Source organism: Lissotriton helveticus, chromosome 3_1, assembly GCF_964261635.1.
Source record: "Lissotriton helveticus chromosome 3_1, aLisHel1.1, whole genome shotgun sequence".
NCBI classification, from domain to species: Eukaryota; Metazoa; Chordata; class Amphibia; order Caudata; family Salamandridae; genus Lissotriton; species Lissotriton helveticus.
In genome coordinates, this window is record NC_136061.1 from 1,012,525,594 (window position 1) to 1,012,553,247 (window position 27,654).

Genomic DNA, 27,654 nt, shown 5'->3' on the forward strand with positions numbered 1-27,654 from the left:
ACACAAGAACAGTTTACAATATTTATTGAAACTTATTGTGCTCTGGTATAAAACGCTGCAACTAGAAAACCTATGCATCCCAACAGCGTGAGGAGCATTACAAGAAAACTATAGACAATAAGAAGTTCCACCGTGATAAATTATTTATATGCCTCAGCCCACCCTCACTATGGAAATCGTGTTATAGATCTCTGGGTTTAGTAGCGAACCCCATACCTGCTATGTATATGTAGTTCTACATCTCAGGCAGTGGATCTTTTTCTTTGTTCAGACTTTTGCTCACCTAGAATGTTTTTCCTCTCGGTTTTTAAAATGTCCTGTCTCTTTATATATGTTAAGGTGTCTTGAAAACAGCAGATGTATGTATGTTAAAGTGCCAAGCTCCGTTTGCTAACCGATCAGAAGGAGATCGGGCACAGTATTATTAAACATTGTACAAGATGTTTAGACAGTCTGAAGAAATCACAAAAACAATGTGTAATACTTTCCTAAAATATTGTTGTGGCCCAAAAATAAACGTGTCCAGCGAAAAGGGGTAGGGGGAAGTCCCATGCACATGGATCCAGAGATAAGTGTCCACCAGCGGTGTTACCCATTACCCCGGAGCTTGGTCTTGTTCGCATTAAGCTTAATGTAATTGAGACTCTTCCAGTTCTGAACAGTCGTAATGCAGTATTTCACTTTGATCTCAGATGATGATGCATTCTTACCCAGCTTGATTACTGATGATATGGTTATTTTCTCTTCAATTGAGAGTAACTTGAATTTTATCTGGCAAAAATGTATCTGCTCTGGGGCATGAGGAAGGAGAGCAGGGTTGCAGTCATATTGCATGTACTGTTAACAGTAATAGAAAATGAGGCCAGCATAATTCAAATTACTTTAACAGAATGACCAGACACCATCAGAATCTCATTCACCTTTATAAAACTTAGAAATCAAAATCGGTCTAACTACCTATATAAACAATTGCAAGTTGGATTTGGATTTATACCGCCTCGCTATACCTGCAAAAAGAACAATTGATGGACGGAATGCGGAACATGTCAAACAGTGTCCACCCCCCGTACAGACATCTGGGACTAAATCCATTGTTTTGTTGCCCTCCATGCCATTCCAGTTTAAACCCAGCCGTATGCAGATCAGTATTGACCCTGCTCCCCATAGGAACAGTCCAGCCTGAACGGCCAGGGCTTCCCTGGACCGTAAGCAAGCCTTCTGGGACCGGTTTCAGGGTATCACCCCATATCAGCCAGACTAGCCTGAATCTAAATCCAGTGGCATGATGAGTATGCCCCCCTTCCAGACATTGGGTTATCCTGGAATTTCTCATCACTTTTTACCATTTAAATGTGTTTCTTCTGCTAGAGACCATTCCAGCGTACCCTTTTCCCTCAGTGCATTACTGTGGTATCGTGTACCCATCCAGCCAATTTCGATCTACCTGTTAGCAGCAAGATGAGCTGTAGGGCCTTATAGTGCATTTTCTTTCCGGTTGGACGAGGCCAGCAGAAAACTGAGGAGGCAAGAATTGCAAAATCTCCATTGTTCCCTGTGGCCTCCCCACACTTCACGACAGTAATCGGCACACTCTGGCAGCACCAAGCCATTTGCACAAAGGTCTCCTCCCTATGCCCCACATCATGGGCAGTCCTGTGACTTAGTGGGATATCTTCCTCAGGGTGCTTGAGGTCAGATAATAAGATGTAGGTAATTAAAATGTACCAACTTGAATCGAACGTTCCCAGATACCCTGCGAACCAGCTCACATGTCTCAACCCAATCTCTGTATATAGTGGCCTGGGATAATCCAACTTCAAACTATGATGCTATGCAGCACTGTACTCCGCTTTAAACGTCTGGTGTCATGGGAGGAGTTTAGAGAAATCCGTTCACAACTCCCAAGACGTTCCATCAAGTTTTGCATATTGTAGGAATTGTCCAGGACCAACCCCAAAAGCACCGTATGCTTCCTGAAAGGCAATAAACGTATGCCCAACATGTAAGTTACCAAGCACCTGGTATCACCCCTCACCCCCTCCCTCCCTCCAGTAATCCTCATGTTGCCACCGACACTTCTAAAAGGTTGCAAGTCCCAAATGCTCAAGTACCTGGCAAAGGGTGGGTGCCTGACTATTCTCCTGGCAATTCGCTCCTACACTGAGCTGTCTGGTGCACAATATAGAGCATGGCAGGGCCCAGGGTGCCCCCTCATTTGCATGGAGGCCCACCACATCAAGCCCCTTCGTAATCATTTTCCCAGTTATCTCCCTCCAGCAGCCATTTTGGTTCACGTTGTATGTGAGCTGCATGATGTAATTAGAGATTCGTTAGCCCTAAATCCCTTGGCTCCTGATCCATGTAGCAAGCCTCCAGCTCCTTTCTGCAGCGATGGCCCTCCCACATCAGTGACACTAGAATACTATCAAATAGCTTGAAGATGTCTGGTCTTGGAGGACAAAGTGCCTTTTGTTGGCGATACAAACATTGTGGCATCAGCACCATCTTAGCCACTGCCACCAAACCCAAGATGGAGAGTGGGAGTGTGCACCAGAAGCGCAATGATACCCACAGTCCCTCTATCACCCTCCTCATGTTGTATGCATATTGCCTATCTGCTGTTGATGCCACCCTTGTGACAAGATAGCTGGAAGCATCCACCTCCTATCTAATCCCCTGATCGGGGGGATGCTCTGCCTCTGGTTTGACCACCACCACTGCCACCACCAACAACCCCCTCCCCTGGGGGGGAAATAATACTTTAACGCCTGTTAACCCGAAGACAAGAAAACGCCCCACATGCCTCCAGCAGGTACTATAGGTGAGGCCATGGAGTCCGTGGCTCGTTGAGATGGAAAAGAGCGTCCTCTGCATACAGCAAAACTAAATGTCAAGTCCCCAATTCTGATCCCACAATCGTGCAACTCTTTCCTGATCGCCAATGGCTACTTGGCAAGAGCAAACCAGAGCGGGGACAACGGGCACCCTTATCCAGTGCTCCTTTCGAGAGACCAGATTTCTGACAGTAATTCCACCCAACCGTACCTGCACCGTAGGGCTCATGTAGAGCAGGCGGACACGGCTACAAAAGGTAGGCCCAGACCGCATCTGCTGAAGCACTTCCATCAGAAAAGACGAACTCAGAATATCAGATACCTTCACCAAGTCAATCGCTATCAGACAAAGCACATCAGTCTACAACAGTATGCAGGACATGAGTAAGTCTACTATCAACAGCAGGGCTGTGGCCCAGCATGAATCCACACTCGTCCTGGTGGACCATCTGCCCAACTACAGAGTGTAATATACTGGCCAGCTCTTTACAGAGTACCTTCGCATCTGTGTTGATCATGGTCAGTGGCCTATATGATGCCTGATCTCTCGGCACTCCATCTGGATTCTGAATCATGCATATTAGACAGGAGAGTACACCCACTGCGTTGCATTAAAGACCTCTAAGAGCTTCTCAGAGATGGGGCAAGAAGGTTTTAATAAAATTTCACTGGGAAACATCACCTCCCAGCGTCTTACCTTTTGGCAACGCTCGTAGTGCCTCTCCAAGTTCATCCTAGGTGACACCACCCTCTAGTCCAGAATAACTTCTGGGACCCTAGGCACTTCTGGGACCCTAGGAACCCTCGGCACATATTCCATGGCAATGTCAGTTGCATCAGTATGCCCTGTCATATAAACACCCTTAAGATGTTCCGGAAAACATTGATTATGGCTTTCTGCTTATTTGCTGTTGTACCATCTGGGCGCTCAAGACAGCACACCAGTGGTCCAAGTTGTAAACTTTTTTTTTCTTGATTTATGAGCTAAATCCTAAAGGTACAAATAAAACAGTTAATCAGCATTAAAAACATCATTCTAATATCTTGATAAGAAATAAGATGACAGCAAATATAAATAGGATTCATAAGCACAGATATGGCCATGTTATCTCCATTTCCCACCACACAGACCAGGCAAGTAATCGGCCAGGCTTAGCCCTTTCCCTAATCAGGCCTTGGGGATAAGCATCTAATAGACTTCTAGCTGCAGATTCCTTACCTTTAAATATCCTCAGGCATCAGACTGGTTCTGGAAGAGTTTTGAGCAGCACCCTTGCGCGCAGATTGGTAGCATTGTTAGACACCGTGTCTGTGTCTTCCACGCCGGAAGTGACGTGACGTGTAACATTATTTCTGTAGTAGGGGATCTCTGTGTATAGTCATAACCTAGTGAATAGTCCCGCCCATGTGCGTGGACCCCGGAGCAATCAAAAATAATCTCTTAAGCGGTCTTCTTTGCAGTCCTGCATAGACATTTAAGAGAAAATCAAGACAAATAATGCAGCCTAACACTTCCAAGGCTACAAAGGCCACCACTTCATCTAAACAGTGAAAAGGATAGCCATCAATGTCAGATTTTACACATTTTTACCAAGTTTCCCTCATAGAGAAAACTCCCCTTCACCAAAATCCTTGAAATGATAGAGAGGAAGGGTTGGACAGACAAGCCCCATAGGCTGCCATTATGTGTCTGGAAAAGGGATACCGTGTCTTTAAGGAACTCTCCAGAGACCCTCGGTATCCCAGGATGCACAGCCAAAGTCCTTTTATTTTCAGTTCTTTTTTCCGGCGCCTGCTAGCAGGACCCTGGAGCATTGAGCTCTCCCTTTTTGGGTATTTCTTTAATTTTTGTCACTTCAAGTGTTTTGAGTGTTTCACTCGAAGTCTGGGGTCCTCCTCTTCCTTTTGCTGTGTTTTTTTTTAGCCAATTTTGCCCACTCTTTCTGTCAAATATGCCAGCTTTATTCGACAAGTGCCCTGAGTGTGCCAGGAAGAAGGCTAAATCTGACCCCCACAGAGTATGCATACTCTGTCTCCCTTCCTCCCATGTCCCTGAAGCCTGTGAGATTTGTCAATCTTTCTCCAGGAGCACCCTGCATGACAGGGAGAAGATTAGTCTCCAAGGCGTTTGGGCCGAGGAGACATCAGGAACCAGGTGGGTCTGGGCATGGAGGGACTCGATCATTGTCCTCTGCCCATGCTTCGGCCTCTGGGGGGCCCCCAGTCAAGAAAAGGCCCAGAAAAGGCACCGGTCCCGGTCGATGGCTTCGGCGTCTAGAGGCATGACCACTATCTGCTCCTCGTCGACTCAGGGCTCTGGGTTGAAGCGTCGTTGATGTTCGATGTCAAGGGGAAGAGTCAAGGGGAAGGACGTCGAGACCTCGCTGTCGAGGCGACACCGCCGTTCGCCGTCTAGGTCAACTCGACGTTCGACTTCAAGGAAAGACAAGTTGACGTCTGAGTTCATCGACGTCTTGACGATCGACGTTGAGAAGCAGAAACGCGGAGAGGTCGACGTCGAGGAAAGAAAAGTCGTCATCGAGGAGCCGTTCAAGGGCCAGGACGGTGTTCTCTGCCTCAGTAGTCAGCCTATCTTCTGCACCTACGAGTCCCTGGTCGCGGCGGCGCCGGCGCTCTGCTGAAAAGAGGTCTGCCTCCAGAGCATCCTCATCCAGACCTGCGCAGAAGAAGAGGAGAGTGGTCAGGTCTTCGGAATCAGAATATTCTAGGACCTATTTGCCTTCTAGGCCCAGGATGCCTACGCCTCCACCATTACCTCCACCCTTGCCTCCTCCGCCTCCGCCTCCTCCACAGCTGTCTTCTCCATTACTGCCGCACCTTCCGTCACCGTCTACGAGGCCTCCACAGCCTAGGACTCCGGTTCTGCCTCCGCAGCTCCCGCCTCCTGTAAGGCCAGACTCGACACGGTCCCGTCATCGTTACCGGAGGGATAGGTCACGGTCCCGTCATACGGACTCTTCAAGTGGCAGGAGATATTCTCCCACCTTGTCGGATCCCCTCCCCCCCCCCCCCCCCCGCCCCCCCCCTCCCATACGAGGGTGTCACCAGTGGATGACAACGTAACATTTCAGGAGGTGCTATTGAGAGGGGCAGCAAAGTTGGGGATCACTTTGACGGTACCCACACCTTCTACTTCGGTGATATTTGAAACCTTACACAAGCGGCATTTGTCGCGCCCCTTGTTGCCCATGGTGCCAGGACTGGAGGAACCGGCTATGGAGCTTTTTCTGACTCCGGCCTCAGTGAAATCCGCACCGTCCCGGCTGCAGAAAAAGTACCGGCCCCCGGATTCCGATCCGGCGTTCCTGAGATCAGATCCGGTACCGGATTCTGTTATCGTAAGAAGCAGCATACTACTACCCCATCTTCTACGGTGCCTCCGGATAAGGAAAGCCGTCAGATGGACTCAGCTGGACAAAGTCTGCGAGACGGCGGCCACCTCCATGAAAGCGGCGAGTGCCTTGGCGCTCTTGGGTCGCTACGACTGCTCCTTGTGGGAGTTCCTGCAGCAATTCCTGGAGCTACTCCTGAGGGATAGGAGAGAAGACTTCCAGGAGATTTTGAATGAGGGTATGATGGTCTCCAATCAGGTCATCAGCTCTGTGGCGGACGCCTCTCTCCTGGCGGCTCATGGTTACTGCCATGGCATCAATTTACCACGACATTCCTGGTTGCGCTTTACATCTCTCAAACCGGAGGCGCAACAGAGTCGCTAATTTACCATTCTCTGGATTGACTCTTTGGGTCACATGCGGACGAGGAGATGGGCCGCATGAAGGCAGAGGTAGAGACACTAAAAGCCGTTGGTTGGAGAAACCTAAAGAGCAGAAGAAGTCCTTCCGTCCGTTCCAGAGGCGGTATGGGTCTCAAAGACGAGGGCAGGGTCGTCACGCTGGTCAACAGCAACAGCAACAGTAGCAGTACCAGCAGCAGCCATTCCAGAAGCGCCAGAGGTGCAGAGGCGGACAGCAGTCCTCCTCGGCGAACAGGGGCCCGGCCGGGTCTAAGCCCTGAGGTGTTACTTCCCCCTCTTCTGTTACCCACTCCGGTAGGGGGAAGCATACAGAATTACTTGGCGGAGTGGAGAAAAATTACTCCGGACAAGTGGGTGCTGAATTTTGTTTGCAATGGATACAGTCTTCGTTTCGTCAGCGATTTCCACCGGTTTGCTCGCAGTTCCAGCTGCGCGAGCTCCAAGCGGAGGCCGATACCCTTTAAGAAAAAGACGTCCCTTTGTCTCAAAGGGGAAAGGGTCTTTACTCTCGGTTCTTCCTGTTGCGCAAGAAGGACAAGAACGAGTTCAGGCCCATTCTGGATTTGCAACAAGCAAACAAATGGATTCGCAGGGAGAAGTTTTGCATGCTGTCTCTGCACCAGATTTATCCTCAGCTGCAAAGAAGAGACTGCCTTTGCGCAATAGATCTGCAAGATGCGTACTTTCATGTCCCCATTGTACTGACACATCGGAAGTTCCTGCGATTTCTGGTCGGCACCAATCACTATCAGTACACCGTACTACCGTTTGGACTGAAGTCTGCCCCCAGGACCTTTTCAAAGTGCATAGGAGTCTGCTCATATGCAGACGACACACAGCTGGTGGTGACTATGGATGAAGGCCCTGAGGTCATTAAAACCAAACTACACAACTGTCTGGGAGAAATGGCTCAATGGATGCATAAGCATTCCCTGAAACTGAATGCTGGGAAATCGGAGATTTTACTGTTTGGAGGAGCAAAACACGTGTGGGATGCCACATGGTGGCCTCCCTCACTGGGAACGGTCCCCTCTCCCAGTCAACATGCCAGGAACCTGGGGATCATCATGGATGATGCACTTTCCATGAAAGACCATGTTAGATCACTCTGCGGAAAAGGTTTTGCCATACTCAAACTCCTTGCCAAAATATTCCCCTGGCTACCCTTGGACTGCAGACGGTCTGTCACCCAAGCCCTACTGGTCAGCCGCCTGGATTATGGCAACGCACTTTTTAATGGGATGAATGACCAGCTATTTTCATGCCTACAGATTGTGCAAAACCAGGCGGCCAAACTTATCCTCAACAAAAGTAAACGTGACTCAGCATCGGAGTGCTTGAGTAAACTTCACTGGCTCCCGATGCGTCAGAGGGCTGCCTTCAAATTACTCAGCCATGCTCACAAAACCCTACACGGAACAGGCCCTTCGATACTTCAGGGAAGGATCAAATTCTACAGACCCAACAGAAACCTGCGATCATGCCAATCTGCTTTAGCGAAGCCTAAACGTATTTATAAGGCCAGAACAGGTGGACGTTCCTTTTCCCACCTGGCAGCCAAAAGGTGGAACGAGCTCCCCTTAGACCTAAGGCACACTACCAACTATCTTCAGTTCAGAAGGAATCTTAAAACGTATCTTTCCCAAGCCGTAAGTTTCAGCATACACCTCAGCAGCTTTCCTGGTCCTTAGCGCCGTGATATCCCTTGGGATGAGTGATGCGCTCTACAAAAACCACAAATAAATAAATAGCAGTGGTTAAGGATTTTTTGGAACGATTGAAGAAAGTGTTTCCTCCTGTTCGGCGTCCTTCGCCATCATGGGAGCTGAATGTGGTGCTGTCCAGGTTATGGAGCCTTTTGAACCTATCCATAAGGCTTCTCTGCAGCACTTGTCATGGAAGGCGGCCTTCCTTGTGGCCATTACATTGGCCCGCATGGTGAGTGAAATTCAGGCATTGTGTTGCCAAGAACCTTATACTGTATTTCATGCTGCTAAGGTTGTGATGCGTACTCGCCCTCAGTTCCTTCCAAAGGTGATTTCTGATTTCCATGTCAATCCGACTATAACTTTACCTACGTTTTTCCAAAATCCTTCCACTCCAGCGGAAAGGTCTCGTCATTCCCTGGTTGTCAGAAGGGTGTTGAAATTCTACTTGGATAAGACCAAGGACATTCGTAGGTCAGACCAATTGTCAATTATGGGTCGGTCAGGACTGGTCTTGCCACCTCGAAACAGCCCATTTCTAGATGTCCTGTATCCAGTTACGTTATCAGAAGGCTAACAAGACCTTAGGGGGTAAGCCTAAGGCTCATTCTACCAGAGGCAAAGCAGCTACAACAGCTTTGCTTCGTAATGTTCCCATTGCAGAGATCTGCAGGGCTGCCACTTGGAAGTCAGTCCATACCTTTGCTAAGCATTACTGTCTGGACTCTGATGCCAGAGCAGATGCTCAGGTTGGGCAGGCTTCATTGAGAAATCTGTTTGCACAATAGAGGTGTTGTGTGTTTTTTCTCCACCGCTGGGTTGGTTTTTGGGATGGGCTTGCCATTCTATTCACTAGATTATGACTATACACAGAGATCCCCTACTACCTGTAACTCCAGTTCTGTAGTAGGGGTATCTCTGTTATAGTCATAAGCGCCCGCCTCCTCCTTGGTGGAGAAAATAGTACTGTAATGTATGCTACAGGCCTTGTTTTATACACCTTCAAAAAGAACTGAAAGTAAAAGGACTTTGGCTGTGCATCCTGGGATACCGAGGGTCTCTGGAGAGTTCCTTAAAGGCACGGTATCCCTTTTCCAGACACATAATGGCAGCCTATGGGGGTTTGTCTGTCCAACCCTTCCTCTCTATCATTTCAAGGATTTTGGTGAAGGGGAGTTTTCTCTGAGGGAAACTTGGTAAAAATGTGTAAAATCTGACATTGTTGGCTATCCTTTTCAATGTTTAGATGAAGTGGTGGCCTTTGTGGCCTTGGAAGTGCTGGGCTGCATTATTTGTCTTGATTTTCTCTTAAATGTCTATGCAGGTCTGCAAAGAAGACCGCTTAAGAGATTATTTTTGATTGCTCCGGGGTCCACGCACATGGGCGGGACTGTTCATTAGATTATGACTATAACAGAGATACCCCTACTACAGAACTGGAGTTACAGGTAAGAAGCTACTCCATAGGCGCCACCTCTGCGCTTGGATGTTAGTTCTTTCCTTTCCACACCAGATAGCGCTGATCCAGACTAGGCTAGCCCATATTCCCTTTCCGACATACCTTTTCATTGACTTTTTTTTAGATTTCATCTCCGGATGTGAGTATGTCACCTAAGAAACTGGACTGGTTTTAAACCATGTGGGGCCTGTACTAGGAAGGTGTCGGTAACAAACCTCCCACTTGAAGTTTGTGGTGCCTAAGCCAATACATGACTCCAAGGCATGTGAGGACTGTTGTGCTATCACCCAAAGGTGCTGAAGGAGTAATCCCTCAAGCTCCTTGCCGCCAGATGTCGGTTGACTCTGGGACGCTTGAGGGCCCATTCGTGTGTGGGTCCCAGGACCGTTCGCAGATTCCCTCCCAATGTTTTTCATTGCACTCTAAGTCATCTGGGAAGTTGGAAGTTCCACAAGCACAAAAAGTCGAAGTCCAAACACTTCCCCATGACAATAGAAGTCATGTGATGAGATGAGAGCTTTGGCTCTCCAGGCCCTTGGAGTCGGTGGGGCCTAAACCGGGGTTTGCCCTCTGCTTCTCCAATGTTTCCCAGAGCCAGAGGACCCCTGTCAGCTGATGGAATTTTATGAAGCCATGCGACCTGGCCCCTCTGGAGTGCCTTTCTTGCCACACTGGCACGGGAGGTGCCTCTATTGGGGCCGTGCCCGTGGTTTCTACCCCAATACCAGTTGGTACTCAATGATCCTTGCTGCATCGAGAGGAGAGCTGCCGCAGATACCTTCCTTGTCCCCCACTCCAGTGCCACCCCCCCACTCCGCCTCCTTCCCACTCAGTGAAGTCCTTACTGACATCCTGCTTAGGGCCTCGTCGAAGCCCTGCACAAGCTCTCCTGTGAATATGACGATTGTCTGCCCTCATTTCCCAGCTCCAGGGGATCCCGATTTCGTTACCCAACACCCAGCCCGGAGAGCTTTGTTCTCCTAACCTCCTCATCCCGCATTCACCCTGGAGTGTTCCCTACTGGAAAGTGATTAAAAGACTCAGGACCCTTTGGTAAGACGGGCACTGTGGTCGGTGAACACTGTTTGCCTATTGGGCCGGTATTCCCATACACTATGGGATCTGGTTGCACAAGTGCTGCATATGGCCCCGGAAGAGGTCCTGCCCTGCTCTCTCAGGCTGTTGCCGACAGGAGAGATGCTGCAAAGTTCTCCATCAGATGGGTATTTGACAAAACAGACTTGCTGGGCGGAGCAATTTAATAGTCCGTGGCCTTGCGGAGCCACTCCTGGCTGAAAGCCTCTGGTTTTTCAGGGGGATGACCAGGCTGTTCCTTGGCTTGTGTTTGACTCCTCGTCAACCCCAATCTTCTTCCGCCCCATTTGCAGCTACTAAGGAGTCACCAACTGCGAGCATATTCTCCCAGCCCCTATGGCCAGCAGGCTTCTCAGCCTTTTCATGGCAGAGGGTGTGGACACCAGAGACCACATGGGACAGGCAGTGAGGTCAGTTCACCACTCCCCCAGCAGCCGCTGCCTCCAATCCTCCTTAGTCCGATCTCCGACCTTCATGGGAACCTAGTGGGAGGCAGAACACAACATCCCCTCCCCAGCTGGCGGTCATTAACATCAGACAGTTGGGTACTCCAAATCGTCCAAAGGACTGGCTAAAAGGGCTACTCTCTCCCCTTTTACACCCCTCCACCCACTTATGATTGGCTGACGGAACACCATCTCTCCTTGCTCTGTCAAGAAGCGCCGGCATTGTTGGCCAAGGGAGCCATAAAGAGGGCATCTGCATCAGAAATAGGTTGTGGTTGTTATTCCCGCTACTTTCTGGTGCTAAAAAACACCAGAGGTCTTCTCCTGCCCTGGATTTGCACCTTTTTAATCTCTTCTTGAAGGGGAAATTTAAAATTCTCACGCTTGCCCAAGTTTTGTTTGCTCTATATCCGAGAGACTGGATGGTAGCTTTGGACTTGGAGGACTCCTATTTCTACATCCCCATTCTGCGTGCCCACAGAGGCTGTCTGCGGTTCGCGGTCTGCCACAAGCACTTTGTTTGCTGTGCTACATTGTGGCCTTACTAGCATCCCATTGGGTGTTCACCAAGGTGATTGCGGTGGCATCAGTTCATCTATGGAGGTCTGGGATTTCAGTATTACCCCAACCACGATGAATGGCTGTTGAACGCTGACTCGTCCCAAGCAGTTGTCACCCAGCTTCAGACTACAGCGAACCTACTGCACTCGCTGGGGTTTGCGATCAACCTGCTGAAGTCACACCTTACTCCCTCTCAGACGCTCCCTTTCATGAGAGCTGTTGTGGAGACTGCATTTGTTGGCCTATCCTCCCTGAGCGGCGAGTCCAGGATATTCAGTCTGTTTCAGCCTGTATCTTGTATTTCGGTGAGACTGACTCTGAGGCTGTTGGGTTTCATGGCGTCATGCATCCTACTGGTGACACATGCCTGCTGGCATATGCCGGCTCTGCAATAGGACCTCAAGGTCCAGTGGGTGCAGCATCTTGGAAATTTCTCAGACTTGGTGCAGTTCTCAGAGGAAACTGCAAAAGACCTGCAGTGGTGACTAACGAATAGCAATTGGGTCATTGGCAAACTCCTCTTATTCTTTTCCCAACTAAATCTAATGGTTGTGACCGATGCATCACTCCTGGCCTGGGGGGGGGGGTCATCTGGGACAGGTGGATATCAGAGGGCTCTGGTCTCTGGCGAAGTTGGAGCTTCACATCAATCTGTTGGAGCTACGGGTGATCCACTTGGCGTAAAAATATTTTTTTCTTCAATCTAGAGCACGTTGGTACAGGTGGTAATGGACAACACCACTACCATATGCTACTGCAACACAGAGGGTGGGGTCATGGACCTGGTGTTTAGAGGCTCTGGTCCTCTAGACATGGCTGGAATGTCAGGGAATTTCCCTGGTGATGCAGCATCTGGCAAGATCTCTGAATTCCAGAACTGACTAAGCCTGCTGTAGATGCCTAGCAGATCACTAATGGTGTCTCCACCCGGAGGTGGTGCAAGGTCTCTTTCAGCAGTGGGGAGAGCCTTGGTTAGATCTGTTCGCTACTGCAGAGAACGTGCAATGTCAGCAGTTCTGTGTGCTGGAGTCTATAAAGCGACTCTTTCTCGAAGGCGATTTTCGCCTCGAGTGGAGCTCTGGCCTCCTATACTCCTTTTCCGCAATTACTACTTCTGCCCAAAGTTCTCAAGAACGACCAGGCCCAAGGCATTCTTGTGGCTCCGGATTGGGCATGGAATGTCTATCACGAGCTGTTGAGCAGGACCGTCGGTCCTCTAGTCAGCCTTCCTCTTCAAGAGGATCTTCTGTCGTAGTAGGAGGATTCTGCACCTGAACTTGCGTACTGTCCACCTCCATGCTTAGAGATTGAGCAGCAACAGTTACCCACTTTTGAACTTCCTCCTAAAGTCTGTAATGTTATTCTGGCAGCTGGGTGTCCCTCCACCAAGCCGCAATATGCCTGCCATTGGGAGAAACTTATGTTCTGGTGTGCTCCCCACAAAGTAGACCTCCCCGATCTGCACCTCTTTCCCCAGTTCTGTTATTTGCATTTTGTCCCAGCAGGGCTCTTCTTTGAGCACAGTTAAGGTTACTTGTCCGCCATCTCTGCATTCTTACGGTTGCCAAGCCAACCTTCTCTCTAAGTCACCTTTTGGCTAGGCTCCTTAAAGGCCTGCAACATATGTTACCACCTAAGCCCTTCTTCATGCCTCAGTGGGACTTCAACCTGGTCATCACCTTTCTCATGTGTGCACCGTGTGAACCTCTGCACAATTCTTGTCTTAGGCTATTGACCCGCACAACTGCCTTTTTAGTGGCTATAACATTAACCATGAGGGTTGGTGAACTGAAAGCTCTCTGCGCAAATTCCTTATACCACCAGACAAGCTGGTCCTCCGGACGCATACCTACTTTCTTTCCAAGGTTGTGACTCCATTCCATGTAGTCCAGAACACTACCCTGCCTACTTTCTATGCCCTACCTCATTCCTCCAAGACGAGAGACTCCACTGCCTGGATCCAAAAAGAGCATCGACATTCTACCTTGGCCCACAAGAGTTCCGGGTGTAGGGGTGAGTGCTAAGTTGGAGCTAAGAAATGGAAAGCTGTGCAAAAGAGAACCATCTCACAATGGATTGTCCTGTGCACATCTTGCTAAAGTTATAAATGCCCAGTGTGTGCAGTGAACAGCTTCAATGACATTGTGTGGTCACACGAGTGTTGTAGCCAATACTGTATTCAGTGTTCCCACAGTCAGCTGGTGGCTTTCAATAGGAAAATGGAGTGCCCCACATTGCAAATTCACACACTGTATCTCCTAGTTCTCCTGAGCTGCCAAGAAATATTGCTCTGGGTCTGGCACTGCAAGTCCCCTTTGTTTGTCTGAGGTCATTAGCCTATCCCAGTTGGCCCTTATGGGTGACCCACCCCAGACCAATCTAATAAATAAGGCCTGTACCCTCGAATAAAAGTGACTGCTTGGAGGTATGGGGATATTTCTAAAATGTTAAAGTAATTTGGGAAGGATCAGCATTTGGGTTAACGACAATCAACCCACAATAAAGCGATCCACCTCTCTATTTGTATCCTCAACTTGTCCAGCAGTGGTCCATTATTGTCTCTAACAACTGCCCCTTGTTCACTGTGCACCAAAATACCCAGATACCGGAGTCTTCTCGCCATGCAAGCTGAAACTGAGTGACCCTGCAGGTCTCCCCTGTTAGTGGAAAGATATTGAACTTCACTATTATGTGCTCAACTGGCCTCAAATGTTGTGATCCTAGGCAAATATTTTATTTCCCAGCCATCTTTTTTCATTATCACAAGAGCACCTTCAAATATGGGAGTTCAGCATGTCTGCTGTACCAGATCTCTTTTGTTTGATTAAATAGACTAAGCATTTGCTCCATGTATTAAACAAACAAAAAAAGTCTAGCCCATATGTAGTATGCACCTGACTCCCTGACTAGCCTCTTAGTTTACTAACAGCTTTGTCATCCGGTCAGGGGTAGGAATGTCTGTTCATGTTTAATAACTCTGTTTTGATAAATCCATTACTAAAGCATGATGGATCTGGTAGCACACTCTCGTTTATAGACAACACATTTCTATTGAAATGGCCACAAACCTTCCCATTGACATGCAGTTTGATTGATAAAACTACTTAGTTTACTAACCATGTGAAATTCGGGGCTCAGCAAATACTTATCATTTGCATTTAAAGTAAGTGTTGTGATTTGTTTTGATCCTAATAAAATCTTTTTTTCTATCACAATTCAGAATTGATAGTACTTTCTGAACCACTGAAATATATTTTGAAATTTGTGTTCAGCTCATTCACAAGCTACTTAAATGGATTAGAAAAAAAACTGACATCCTAAAGCCTTAATTTGAACCAACATGATTGTCAGACCGTTCAGTTTAATTTTCTTTTTCTGCCTGCAAAGTTAGAGATTTTGTAAACACCAATCTTCAGGATAAAATGGGTAGCAATTTGTAACTAGGTGTAAGCGGACATTTGATGTCTTTGAACGTACACCAAATTTGACAAGGTAAAAAGATTTAAAGGCATCTTTATTGCTCAGTCACTTTCTGAATGAACAGAACACCGGCTCTGAGCTTTCTTTCCAGACCAGGCCAGTAGCCCCTAAAAATAGCTTGCCCTGTTAAAATCTGACTTGCATAGCAAGTGGGCAAGTAGATTACTTGAGGCCTGAGATGTTCCTGGTGGGGAAGCAGTCAGGAGACATACGGTAAACAGTAATAATCATGTAAATTCTGCAAGGTAGGTGGGACTGCTGTCTTGTAATCTCAATAATTGGACCACTGTCCTTTACTGTCCTCCCATCAACACCCAAGCTAGGTCGCTCTCCCTCCTCATATGTATGATTCCGGGAATGTTCCCCAAGTTAAGCATCCTTGCTGTCTGACAATTCCTTAAACAGTTAACAATTCATGTGTCGCAGTACGTGGAGGAGTGCTCAGGGCGGAGTAGTGGCAGAGCTGGGCAGATGCCTACTGTGTCTCAAGGATCTGCAATTGAGTCTAGAGGGCCTTAAGAACCACTGTGTTTGGAGAAAACTAGACTGTCCCTAATGTGAATCTTGAAACCCCTTCCAAACCGTTTGATTAAAGTGTACCAATCTCTCATTAGTATCAAGTACTCCTCAATGGCTGTAGCTATATCTACCCTGAAAGCTGCTTCCAGCAAAGCCGTTGATTGGAAGATCCAGGGTCTGTGACTCTGCAAGGGGTCATGCAAGTCTACTGTGAGGGACAGGCTGAAAAATGTACCTGCTAAATAATCACAGAACAAAGGTAGAGCACATAATGTATTCACTCAACAACATCAAATAAATCCCCAGAATTTGCTTAGCCTCCCACTGATGAGGCTGGGGTGCCACGGAGACTCAGTCTGCGATCCTTCGGGTGAGACTTTGTTATTTACATCGGATAAGGAAGTAATGCACACATAGTTCTCAATCTGACAATCTAGCTTTGCCATGTATAGTATAGGGTAAGATGTATTATTCACTCATAGCAATTACTTTTCCTTGACATGTGCCGCTGGGGCCTCCTGCATGACCATGGTGAAGTCAATGTATGGCCAAGTCAGAACCCTGGTACAACAGAAGCTCATAGGCAAATGTTTGACATGCGTTTGAATAAAAAGAAATGCATTTCACAATCATTGCTTGCTTAAAATAGAAGAAGCAGTAAAGAGGGTGTTGCCCCTTAACTTGTTGATGTATGTAGTGTGAAAAATAAAAGAAGGTACATTTAGTTTTGTCTTTCTTACATCAGCCGTATAGGCTTAGTCAGTGTGTTGGTGCTGCTGCCTGTGTCTTCCTGTATTGTTTGTTCTCTGTAAGGATGGTGGGGGCTCTTCACCGACTTCTCAATTTTGAGTATGACATTGTTTCAGCAGTGTTTGGCTGGGAGCTCTATATATGTTGATCCCTTTAAGGGACTGTTGACTATGTTCCGGCTGTATCATATAAAGTAACAAAAGATGCGATCTGTATTTTATTTACATAATGATGTGGCGGGTACTTAAGTGTTTCTTTATTGGCCACTTTGTGGTGCCAGTGGCACCTTATCAGAGTGCTTCCAATCATTGCGGCTGGCTCGGTGTCCCCACCTTCCGAAGTGTGAGCCTGTTACGAGGGTCTTTTTCTGGTCCTAGTCTAAAATTCGTGTCTACACCATTGGCTGGCATCTCCAGTTGCCTAGGCGAGTCAGTGTAGCATGGCGGATTCTTGAGGACCTACTCGTGGTGGTTTATTGCTTCCATGTTGATTCATGAAGTGAGGAATCTGCAGATTGAAAAAGCCACCTGAAGGATGTTACTTACCTTTTTGTAACAATGTTTCTGGTGGATAATCGATTTGCAGAATTCTACCTACCTGCCTGCCTGCCTCCCCGTTTTACAGAGTGGCGTTTGTTCATACAACCCAAGTTAGTTTCTCATCACTGCTTATGTCATTTTTGACAAACTAGCCTGCACCTTCAAAGGCATGGAAAGAAGGACTGGAGCTGACTTCAGAGTGCTCTGGTGGCACCATATATGGCTGACAGTTCATCCAGGAAGTTATTTACATGGAATTGGACCCATAGTGTCATCTACCAGCGCAAGAGAGCTATTCCTGCTTTTACAACATCAGTCTGGCGCCTGGTGAGGTTCATGAGGTGAGGAATAGTCTGTATGATCTAATCTTCTGTAGGATACTTGACCCCTCTATACCCCAGACCCAAGAGTTCACTCCACATGGAGGTTTCATTCTGTTGGGTAATTTCCATTATTAGCACGCTGCTTGATTGTACATGAAGCTTCAAGGATATCATCAGAGATGGAATTGTCATAGATGCAAGATATTTTGCGTACCTCTGTAGTTTCTTTTGAATGTTCAGCCTTATATTCAGTGTAGTACCTAAAATGTGGCAGAAAGCACACATCACTCGACTTGCCAATCTAGAGTGTAAATGATATTGTGATGTCTCTCCAGGATTCATACTGTACTGTTCTCAGCATTTGCTTTCCTTAAGACTTGTTAATGTGGTGTAAAACCTAGGAAGTACAGAACAATAATTTCATACCAGAGAATGAATATCCTTCACATAAATGTAGCAATAGTCTTAATCAATCAGAACATTTATAGAGCGCGCTACTCACCCGTGATGGTCTCAAGGCGCTGACGGGAGCGGGGGGTGCTGTTACTGCTCAAATAGCCAGGTCTTGAGGTGCTTCCTGAAGGTGAGATGGTCCTGGGTCAGTCGTAGGTGTGCGCGGAGGGAGTTCCATGTCTTGCCGGCCAGGTAGGAGAACTATCTTCCTCCGGTTGTGGATCTGTGGATCCGTGGGACGATGGCGAGGCTGGCGGAGCTGAGCTGGCGGGTGGGAGTGTAGAATGAAAGGCGGTTGTTGAGGTATTCGGGGGCCCATGTCGTGGAGCGCTTTGTGTGCGTAGGTGAGGAGCCTGAACGTGATCCTCTTGTTGACGGGAAGCCAGTGCAGGTTTCTCAGGTGGGGAGTTATGTGGCTGTGGCGAGGGATGTCAAGGATGACTCGTGAGGAGGCGTTCAGTATATCTTAATAGATATTACTGTACCAGATTATTTTTTAGTAAGATGTGTAAAAAATGTTTTTTAAAAAGGGACGCTCAAACTGCTACAATGGCACAATTAAGGCAAATGATGCAAAATTTAGTTTTCCCCATGGGTTCTGGTGAAGTGTGCTAGATTACTTAATGTACAACATTTGTCCCATGAAAAGAATCGGATTTGTGTGGTATGTTCAGATAGCGGACATCTCAAGAGGAAAATGGCAGGGATACATTTTCTTCCTAGCTCAACTTACCTTTTATACATTGAACAGTGGTTCTACTGTTTGAGCCTGTGATTTGTGTTAGTTATTGAAAGAGGCGATCTAACACCATCAACAATGTACTGGTTGAATGTTAGCATTTACAATGGAGTACTGTCTGGGCTATCAGGTAATACAACTGTTGCTGGTTTAGTTATGTCCTAAACTGGATAGATGGGTAACCTGGTGTATTGATGTGTTCTGTTAGCTTTGGTTGGTGTCCTTCTGTAGGATGAACGGAGATCCAGGTAATTTGTATTCTGCTGTGCCCCAATGCTGTGAGGGTGGGGAATTGTCTAATATGTTTCATATTGCAATGTTTCTTTTCCCTGGGCTAGTTGGAGAAACGGATATGTATTTGTTTTATGCTAAGAAACGTTGAGCATTTCAGAGAATGTTTATATGCAGGGTGGGCAAGGAGCTGTACACAACAGTATGTAGTTCATTTCAATTGATTTCTATACCCAGAGTGGACGGAAATAATGCAGATTAGTTTTGATGCAGTCATTTGTTTTTCAGTGATGTGCTGCTGCCTGATGCATTGTACTCTTAAGTGAATGTTGCCAGTTTTTGTGCTGTCAGTGCCCTTTGGTGGCTCGTTGGTTTGTCTGGAGAGATTAACCTGTGCCATTCTGTTTGTGAAATTTACTGTTAAACACCACAGTGTGACTGTGCCCTGTCCAGTTTTCTGCGTGACAAGGGTAAGATTAGCCTATGCTGCTCTATAGGTCGTTACATGTCCAAGCTGATAGCTGTTCCCCATTGCTGGTTTTGGAATATTTGTTTCACTGCTCTGTTTGTTGGCTGTAAGATTTGTATTTGTTTCTATGCAGTCTTTTTTTGGAATACATTGGCTGAACTCTGATGCCTATGTTTTATATCTCTATATTCCTCTTTTTTTTTGTATGTTACAATGTACATTTGTGGCGTTCAGTTTGTCTGGGCTAGAAGTGTGCTGTGACCTGTCCTGTAGAAGTGGCTTTCACTTACACCGTACTTATCCTGTTCTGTATAGTGATAGGTAAAATATGGTTGTGTAGTAGGCTGTGCAGATCTGCCAATTGGACTAGAGTCTGAGGAAGTTGGGTGTTGCTTCTGTTTTTTCTTTTTATGGGACTAGAGCATATTAAAGAATTAACATTTTGTATCCTAGTCCTTCTAGCTGTCTCTTCTACTACAGAGTACTTTTCTGTTATTATGGTCTGCCGCCATTTTTCTTTAATGACTGGAAAAGTTGCAAGGTGCCAGGGTAACAACACTCTTCCGTCATTGACTCATACCCCCTTAGACAACATACCACACAACTTTGGGTGATCCGGGAACGCCGGATAATAAACTACCCTGGTATTGGATACGGTCTGCTGGGCAATCGTAAAAGATACCTCTTCCAGCGTAAAGATACGAGAAGAGATTTCCAGCACTCGTACATCTGATACACGTTTACAAGAGATCGGGCACAGAAGCATGGCTAGTTTTCTTGTTAGCTCCTTTCGTGAAAGATAGTGGTTATCCTACCATGATTGAAGGAGCATGAGGACAATGTCGACTTCCCATAAAGAAGAATGTTCTGAATGTGGGGGGAAAGACAACCGAATAACCCTCATAAATCGACAAACCAGGAGATGTTCTCCCACTGCGACCTAATGAAGGGGAACATGCCCTGCCTGGATTGTAGAACGCCTGGCGTTAACTGACTGGTAGGCGAGGCCCTTATCTACCAGTTCTGATAAGTAATTCACTATGTGAACTATATCCGATCCCATGGTATCCAACCCCCGTCGCAGACACCAACGTTACCACCTTCGCCATGCCGATTTATAACGTTTGACTGTAGTCTGCCCATCCCTTTCTGATTAGAGAGCTAGCACCTGCCAAAAGGTCTGGGATTTCCCAACAACCTCTGTAATCCTCCAGGCCATGAGTGAGTGTCCTCTCTTGAACCAGAGGGTGCAATTTGCCGCTTGAGTTCAACAGATGAGGAGTCTACGGTAGTCTGATTGGAAAATCCGTGGAAAGTTCCAGCAGAACTGGAAACCAGAATTGCGACTTCCAGAGCGGCGTCCCCAAGATCACTTCCACTTTCTGCCTCCTGATTAATGCCGGTAGCCTGGGTATCATGGAGAAGGGGGAACTGCATACCCCTAAAACGGAGTCCAGTCTTGCAGGAATGCATCCGTAACTCCTGTTAGCAGATCTGGTCAACTTTTGAAGAAACAAGGTAGTTGGTAATTGAGACGTGAGGCAAAGAGGTTCACCTGGAAGGGACCCCAATGTGCCATAAGGCTCTGAAAGATCAAGGGATCCAACTTTCAGACACTGAAGTTCTGCAGGTGTCTGGATTGCCAGTCCTGCCTCTGATTGAGACTCCCGAGAAGATATTCCGCTGTGACGGACAGGTTGTGACTGAGGCAGTAGTTCCAAAAATCTTTGGCTGCGTCCGCTAGAACCTTGGATCTCGTGCCCCCCAGACGATTGATATATCTCACTGCTGAGATATTGTCCATCTTCAGTAAGATGGCGCAGGATACTTTGTTGGCCTCCAAACTCCGAATCGCGTAGGACCCCACCAGGAGCGGCAAACAATTGATATGGAGAGACTTCTCATGCTTTCTCCAGTGCCCGCCCGTGTTAATGTCCCTGCAACGGGTGCCCCAGCCAAGGCGAATGGCATGCGACTCGAACACTAGTTCCGGAGCCAAGTCGAATATGCCTCTCCCGTTCCAAGCTTTTATGTGCTCTAGCCATCAAAGCAGCTTTGAGCGAACCTCAGGAGAGAGGACAATCTGTTGGGTATACATCTGACTCGGATGTAGATGCTGCATTTTCAGGTGTTGTAGAGCCCAATAATGAAGGTTGTGAGAAATCGCCTGGATCAAGGACGACAAGAGGCTGACAATCCAAGTCCAGTGCTGCAGGGAAAATGTTTCCTTCAAAAACGTACGGCGCAGTTCCCTGTGCATCAGGCTATTTTTTTGTTGTGGTAATCGCTGGCATTGCTGCATTGTGTCCACTTCGAACCCTATTAACATCCTGCGTTGTGCCAGTGTGTAGACTGATTTCAGGTCTTTCAAGATGAACCCTCGGTCTTGCAAAAGGGCTCTAGTCATTTGAAGTGGGGTCCGTAACACCTCCTTTTCTTGATGCATCTGAAGGCGGTCGACCAGGTAGACTATGAGACTTACACCCTCTGTTCTGAGCCATTCCATGACTGGTCTCAACATCTCAGTAAACCACTAGGGTGCTGAGGACTGACTGAATGGTAGACAGGTGAACTCGTAAAAGCGACCGTTCCACTGAAATTGAAGGCAGACAGATCTGGTAGGCGTCATAAGTCTAGCCGTACCCTCCAGTCGCCAGGTAGTAAGACATCTCTGAGAAGGTGTATATACTCTATTTTGAAGTGGCGGTAAACCACCCATCAATTGAAATCCCTAAGGTTGATCACTGACGGAACCCTTTGTCTTTTTTTTTCATCCGGGAAGAGGATTGCTGATGAAGCCTCTGGGATGAAGATACGCAGGTACGATGGCCCCTTTTTTGAGGACGTCTCCTAGCTTCCTGTATACCACCTGCGCTCCTTCCCGCGAGAAGACTAGGGGTTGTGGTTGGGGCAGTTGATGCGGTGTCCTGTGGAATTCTATGTGAAACCTGGTGACCGTCTGTAGTACCCAAGTATCCTGTGTAACCGCTGCCCACCAGTGTCTGAACCACTGAGGGCCCCCTTCCCCTGCCCCCCCCCCACTCTGGTAGGAAAGAAAGGGTATTCCTTACCGGTGACACCACCTGGTGTCACCTGGTGCGTTGCTGGCTCAGCAGAAGCCGCCCTTTCCATTATGTCCCTTGCCGTGGCCTCTCGAGGGGTAGAAGCCCCCAAACTTTTTCTGGTCCTAGCACTGCATGAAACGTTTAGTCTGGAGTATGTGGGGGTTGGAATTGAATGCACAGCCGGAGTAGAGCCCCGTACCTCTTCATCCCCTCCAAGTGTGTTGAATGAAAGCTTTCTTGAAAGACAGCTGTGCCTTATCTAGAAAGGAGAAAGTGTTAATGAACTGGCGTAGTTCTTTTATGAAAGGTTCTCCGAAGAGCCCCCCCCTTTTGCCACTGGGCCATCCTCCGTGGTTCTACAAGTCTGGGCTAAATCTTAATCAACAGGGAATGCCTATGCTCTGTTGCTAGCACACAATTTGCTATTCCAAGGAAGCAAAGGGCGTTCTGGGCCCAACCCAAGTGTACCATGAGGTCAATCAAGTGGGCAGTTTCTCTGGTGTCTTCCGCCATGTCTAGAATTGTAATGAGCGGCCCTAGGTCGTCCAGCACTTTATCTTGGCAAGACCACCAAGAGCTGCTTTTAGGGTCTTTGATAAACTTTGTAGTAAATGTCGCCATTCTGGATTCAATCTTGGCGTGTGAGCCACTTTAACTGCCAGGGCGGGCTGAGGGCACTCTTCCTTCAGTCAGACCCAGACCTCTTGGTCCATAGGTGTTCTTATGCGGCTGGCCGCCTAAGACCCCACCAAGGGCGCCGCTATCCAATCCGCGGAGCTGGGGTGATAGATGTCTTCAGGAGTCAACATCCCTGATGTTTCTGGGGTGTCGTTTTAGTGCCTCCAGCTGGGGTTTCTTGGCGCCCCTTTCAGGGTGCCAGGTTCCGCTCGGACATGACTTGTTATCAGAGTCAAGAAATAGGTATAAGAACACGCACTACTAGGTGAACGGAGTAACTGAGTTGTCGTGTGCCTCAGAGGTATCACTCTTTGGTCGTTGAGTGTGGCGAATCAAGTAGAAAGGTAGCTTTTCCTGTATTAGATGTCCCCCCCCACCCCCACACCCCCACGAGCACAGCTTGAAAATTGCTTCGCGCGATATGAGACTGTTCTGCATTTGTGCAGAAATATAAACTGTAGTCTTCATATTAGTTGATAAGGCTTTTATTCGTGAGACGCTATTCAACTTTTCATATCGAAACTTGAAGGTAACTAATTAACAGCATCTGTTAAATGTTTCCATGACTTCTGGGGGGGAGGCGGATAGGCCTGTTTAAGAACCAACCGCGTCTCAAGACCGTGGAATCCTGCAATAGTGCAGAGAGCACGTATGTGCTAAACCAGCCCCAATAACAACCAACAAGGTAGGGAAGAACATATGCTTACAGAAATGAGCAATAGCTAGGAAAGGCACTTAACTGGCTGCTAAGCAGCGAAGAAAGTGGAAGTGCTGTTCTTGCTATTGTTCATATGGGACTGCCTCTATGGTTGTTGCTGCTCTAGTACAAAGACTCATTGGAATTGACGTCTTTTGTATCCGTTCTGTTGATAAGGCTGCTGAGCAGAAAATACAGTAAGAGTAAAGTATAATCTAAGCCTCTGGTCCTGACATAGAATCATGAACCATTGAAGAAAATTTCCCCCATGTTCCCTTTTGTTGTCAATTGATGAACAACCTAAATCACGTGACACCCCGATTACCTGCAAACCTTCAGTGATTCTCCTTTATTACACTTTCTCCTTTTCTCGGTGTGGGATCTTTATTTACCTTGAGTGTTCTTCTCAGGTTCACAGGCTTAGAAGTTTCCTTTCTGGTTGGAGGGCTTTAATAAATGTTTGATCCTTACCTGGTGTCAAGTCTCTGCCTGCGAGGTGTTTCATTCATTTGGCATCGAAGACCTATATAGCCTCTGAAATTGGCTTGTGGCAAAGTTAATTTCTAAAAGATTAGGATAATCTTGTGGCTATAATAACTAAGGTAGTGAAGTCCCTGCAAGCTATTACATGTAAAGGCATTAAGACACTAAATCCCAGGTGACCTTTATGACCGACTCCACCCTGACTGAGAGGCTCAAGTGCCAGGCCAGACAGTACATGCATGATGGAGAAATGTAATAACCACTGCAATGCCTATTTGTTGCAGGCAGTAGATGCTAGTGTTATTCTTAATCTGACTTGGACACCATGCAAGACCATGTCAAGAAAGGGAAGAGAAATAAAGGAAAAAAGTAACCAAGGGGAAAAAAACAGCAATTAGAACGAACCTGCTAAAGTAAAGGACAGGAAGTGTGGGGTGGTGGAAGATGGGGGCCTAAATAAAAGTCCAGTATCCGTCAGGATTTCCCAAACAGTTATCAATTTTTCAGAAAGCCTCAAAGCACACATTACATCACAACAAAGTAACGATCCACCTTTACACTCAGAACCCATCTACACTTCTGTCTCCTTTTGACTGTATCCTTCACTTTAAACCTATATTGGGTTGAGCTGCCCATTGGCTTCTGTATACATACTTCATGCATGCAAAGATAAGATCTTACTCATTAACTCAAAGATGCTGTACTGTTGTACTGCAATGTAAAATATAGAACTTGTTTAATTTGTTTCAGATGAAGCTTTGGAAGAATTGAAGTCTAAGAAGAAAAAAATAGTAAGTGAATTTTTTTTTATATAGATTTTCGTTTAGCTGGATAATCTGGGTCTGTGTTTATATTGCTTTTTTTAAATCAGGTTGTAAACTGAATTTGCCCTTTGTTTTGTAATGGTTTTAATTAATCAACAAATAAACTTTACTTACTTACGTTTTAGCGATTCAATTTATACTACTAGGTAATAGTGCAGACAGACTCGCACCTTGTTTTGCTTTGGTGTCTTGAACGAGACCACGGACGCAGGCTGAGCCCTATTCTTATGGGCTAGGACTCTGGTAGCAATGGGGTTGATGAACCTGAAGAACACCAGCCATATGATACCGACGTGGACTGGTGACAATTTGGCCGATGCCAGTAAACTGGATACTTCTCTAGACACTGGCATGCTTTCTCCCCCTACTGTGGCTACAGAGGCGGGAGCTTCATTCGCAGTGGTGATGGGGAGGACAGCCAAAGTCCTGGACCTGAGCCTGCTCTCTGTGGCAGTCGAGACTAATGTATTGACGGAAGTGCTTCAGTTGAGTGTCTACCCCTTTGGATGTGGACTGGACACCACCAACTCACTAGGCAAAGGGGTTTCGTCGACGGTGGCCCTACGTCCCCACACCTGGTTGAGGACTTCTGGCTTTCCTGGGGATGTCCAAACATCAATTATGGACATGCGCTTTGATGGCTCCGCGTCTCTGTGGGGACGAGGCAGATTCTATACTGGAGCGCTTTAAGGACAGAAGGGCAACGGCCAGATCCATGGATCTTTCCATGGCCCACACTACACCCAATTTGCCTTTCGCGGACACTGAAGGGGTTTCCAGTCACCTTTATACCTGCCCAGTCACTGAGGCGTGCAAGCTTCACTGCGCGTCCCAGAACTCGGTACCTACAGGCCCCGTGCGTCGGGCAGCCAGTGGTCTGGTCAGTCCTCCACCACCCCTTCCAGCAACAGAAGCCTCCAAACCTTCCTTATCTGCCCCTTTTACCATCATGGGCACCCAGTGGAGAGCAGGATTCACAATCACCAGCCCCACTGGCGGTCTATAACATCAGACAGGTGAATTTTGTAGATCGTCCGAAAGAGCTACTCTCTCCTCTCAAGTCTACCACGTCCTCCATTTTACCTAGTTATGACAGACTAACTGGGTACACCCTATACCTTTTCTGCAAGGAGTTAATGGCTCTCTTGGTCAAGTGAGCCATAGAGATGGTGCTGGTGCCATAAATAGGTGATGGTGTCTATTCCCACTTCTTTCTGGTACCCAAGAAGGACGGCGGTGTTAGTCCTTTCCTCGACCTGTGCTCAGTTTCTGCCTCAAGAAGAAGTTCAAAATGCTTACTCGCAGATCATGTCTGCCCTGTACCCAGGAGACTGGATGGCTGCGTTGGACTTGCAGGACGCATACTTCCATATCTCCGTCCTGCCTGCCCACAGGCGTTACCTGTGGTTCACACTGACCCACAAGTATTTTCGGTTTTCTTTGCTTCCTTTTGGCCTCACCAGCGCCCCTCAGTGTTCACCAAGGTGATGGTGGTCCTTGCGGCTAATCTGCAGAGATCAGAGTTTCCAGTCTTCCCCCTATCTCGACGACTAGGTGTTGAAGGCGGGCTCGCCCCAGGCTGTCGTCTCCCACCCCCAGACCACTGAGAACCTTTCACTCGCAGGGTTTCATTATCCAACATGCCGAAATCACACCTGACACCCCTCTCAGATGCTCCCTTTTCATTGAAGCTGTTCTGGACGTAATTCAGTTTTGGGCATGTCCTCCCAAGCAGGGAACACAGAATATTCAGGCTTTGATACCGATGTTTCAGCCTTTATGCTCCCTTTCGGTGTCACTCACTGAGGCTGCTTGGCCTCCTGCTTGTGACACATGCCTGCTGGAATATGCGGGATTTGCAGTGGGACCTGAAGTTCCAATAGCTACAGCAGCAGGGGAATCTGTCATTGTCCGGATCTCGGAGGCAACTGTAAAAGATCTGCAGTGGTGGTTAATAAACCCTGATTGGGTCAGCAGCAGACCTCTCCCCCCCTTCCCTAACCAAATCTGACTGTAGTGACAGATGTGTCGCTTCTAGGATGAGGATGCCATCTGGGAGAGGTGGAGATCCGAGGTCCCTGGTCTCCGATAGAATCCTGATTCCACATCAACCAGTGTGATCTCTGGGCGATCTGGCTGGAATTGAAATCCTTTCTGTACTACATTGAGGTACTAGTACAGGTATTGAGACAAAGCTACTGCCCGGGCGGGTGGGGTCATGTTCTGCGCACTGATGTTTCTAAGGCGGCTCTCGCTCAGACACTTTTCGTCTCAAGAGGAGCTCAGACTCCTGTGCGCCCCCCCAGGCCATACCTCTCTTGCCCAGCATTCTCAAGAAGATCAGGAATGACCAAGCCCTACATCCTTGTGGCTCTACACTGGGAACATAGTCTGGTTTCCTGAGCTGTTGAGCATAACCATCGGTCCTCTAATCCGACTGTCCCTTTGGGAGGATCTTCTGTAAAAGCAACAGGGAAGAGTTTGCCACCCAAACCTGTCTACGCTCAGCCTTCTGGTGTGGCGATTGA

General features: G+C 47.5%; 1 protein-coding gene across 1 annotated transcript in view; it reads left to right on the top strand.

Moving 5' to 3' along the window:
- LNPK (lunapark, ER junction formation factor) overlaps positions 1–27,654 on the top strand; it is a 691,124-nt gene that overhangs the window by 310,553 nt on the left and 352,917 nt on the right. Inside the window, exon 6 of the mRNA XM_078681527.1 lies at positions 25,053–25,093. Within this exon, the coding sequence (XP_078537653.1) occupies positions 25,053–25,093 (41 nt within the window). The remainder of the gene's footprint in view (positions 1–25,052; positions 25,094–27,654) is intronic.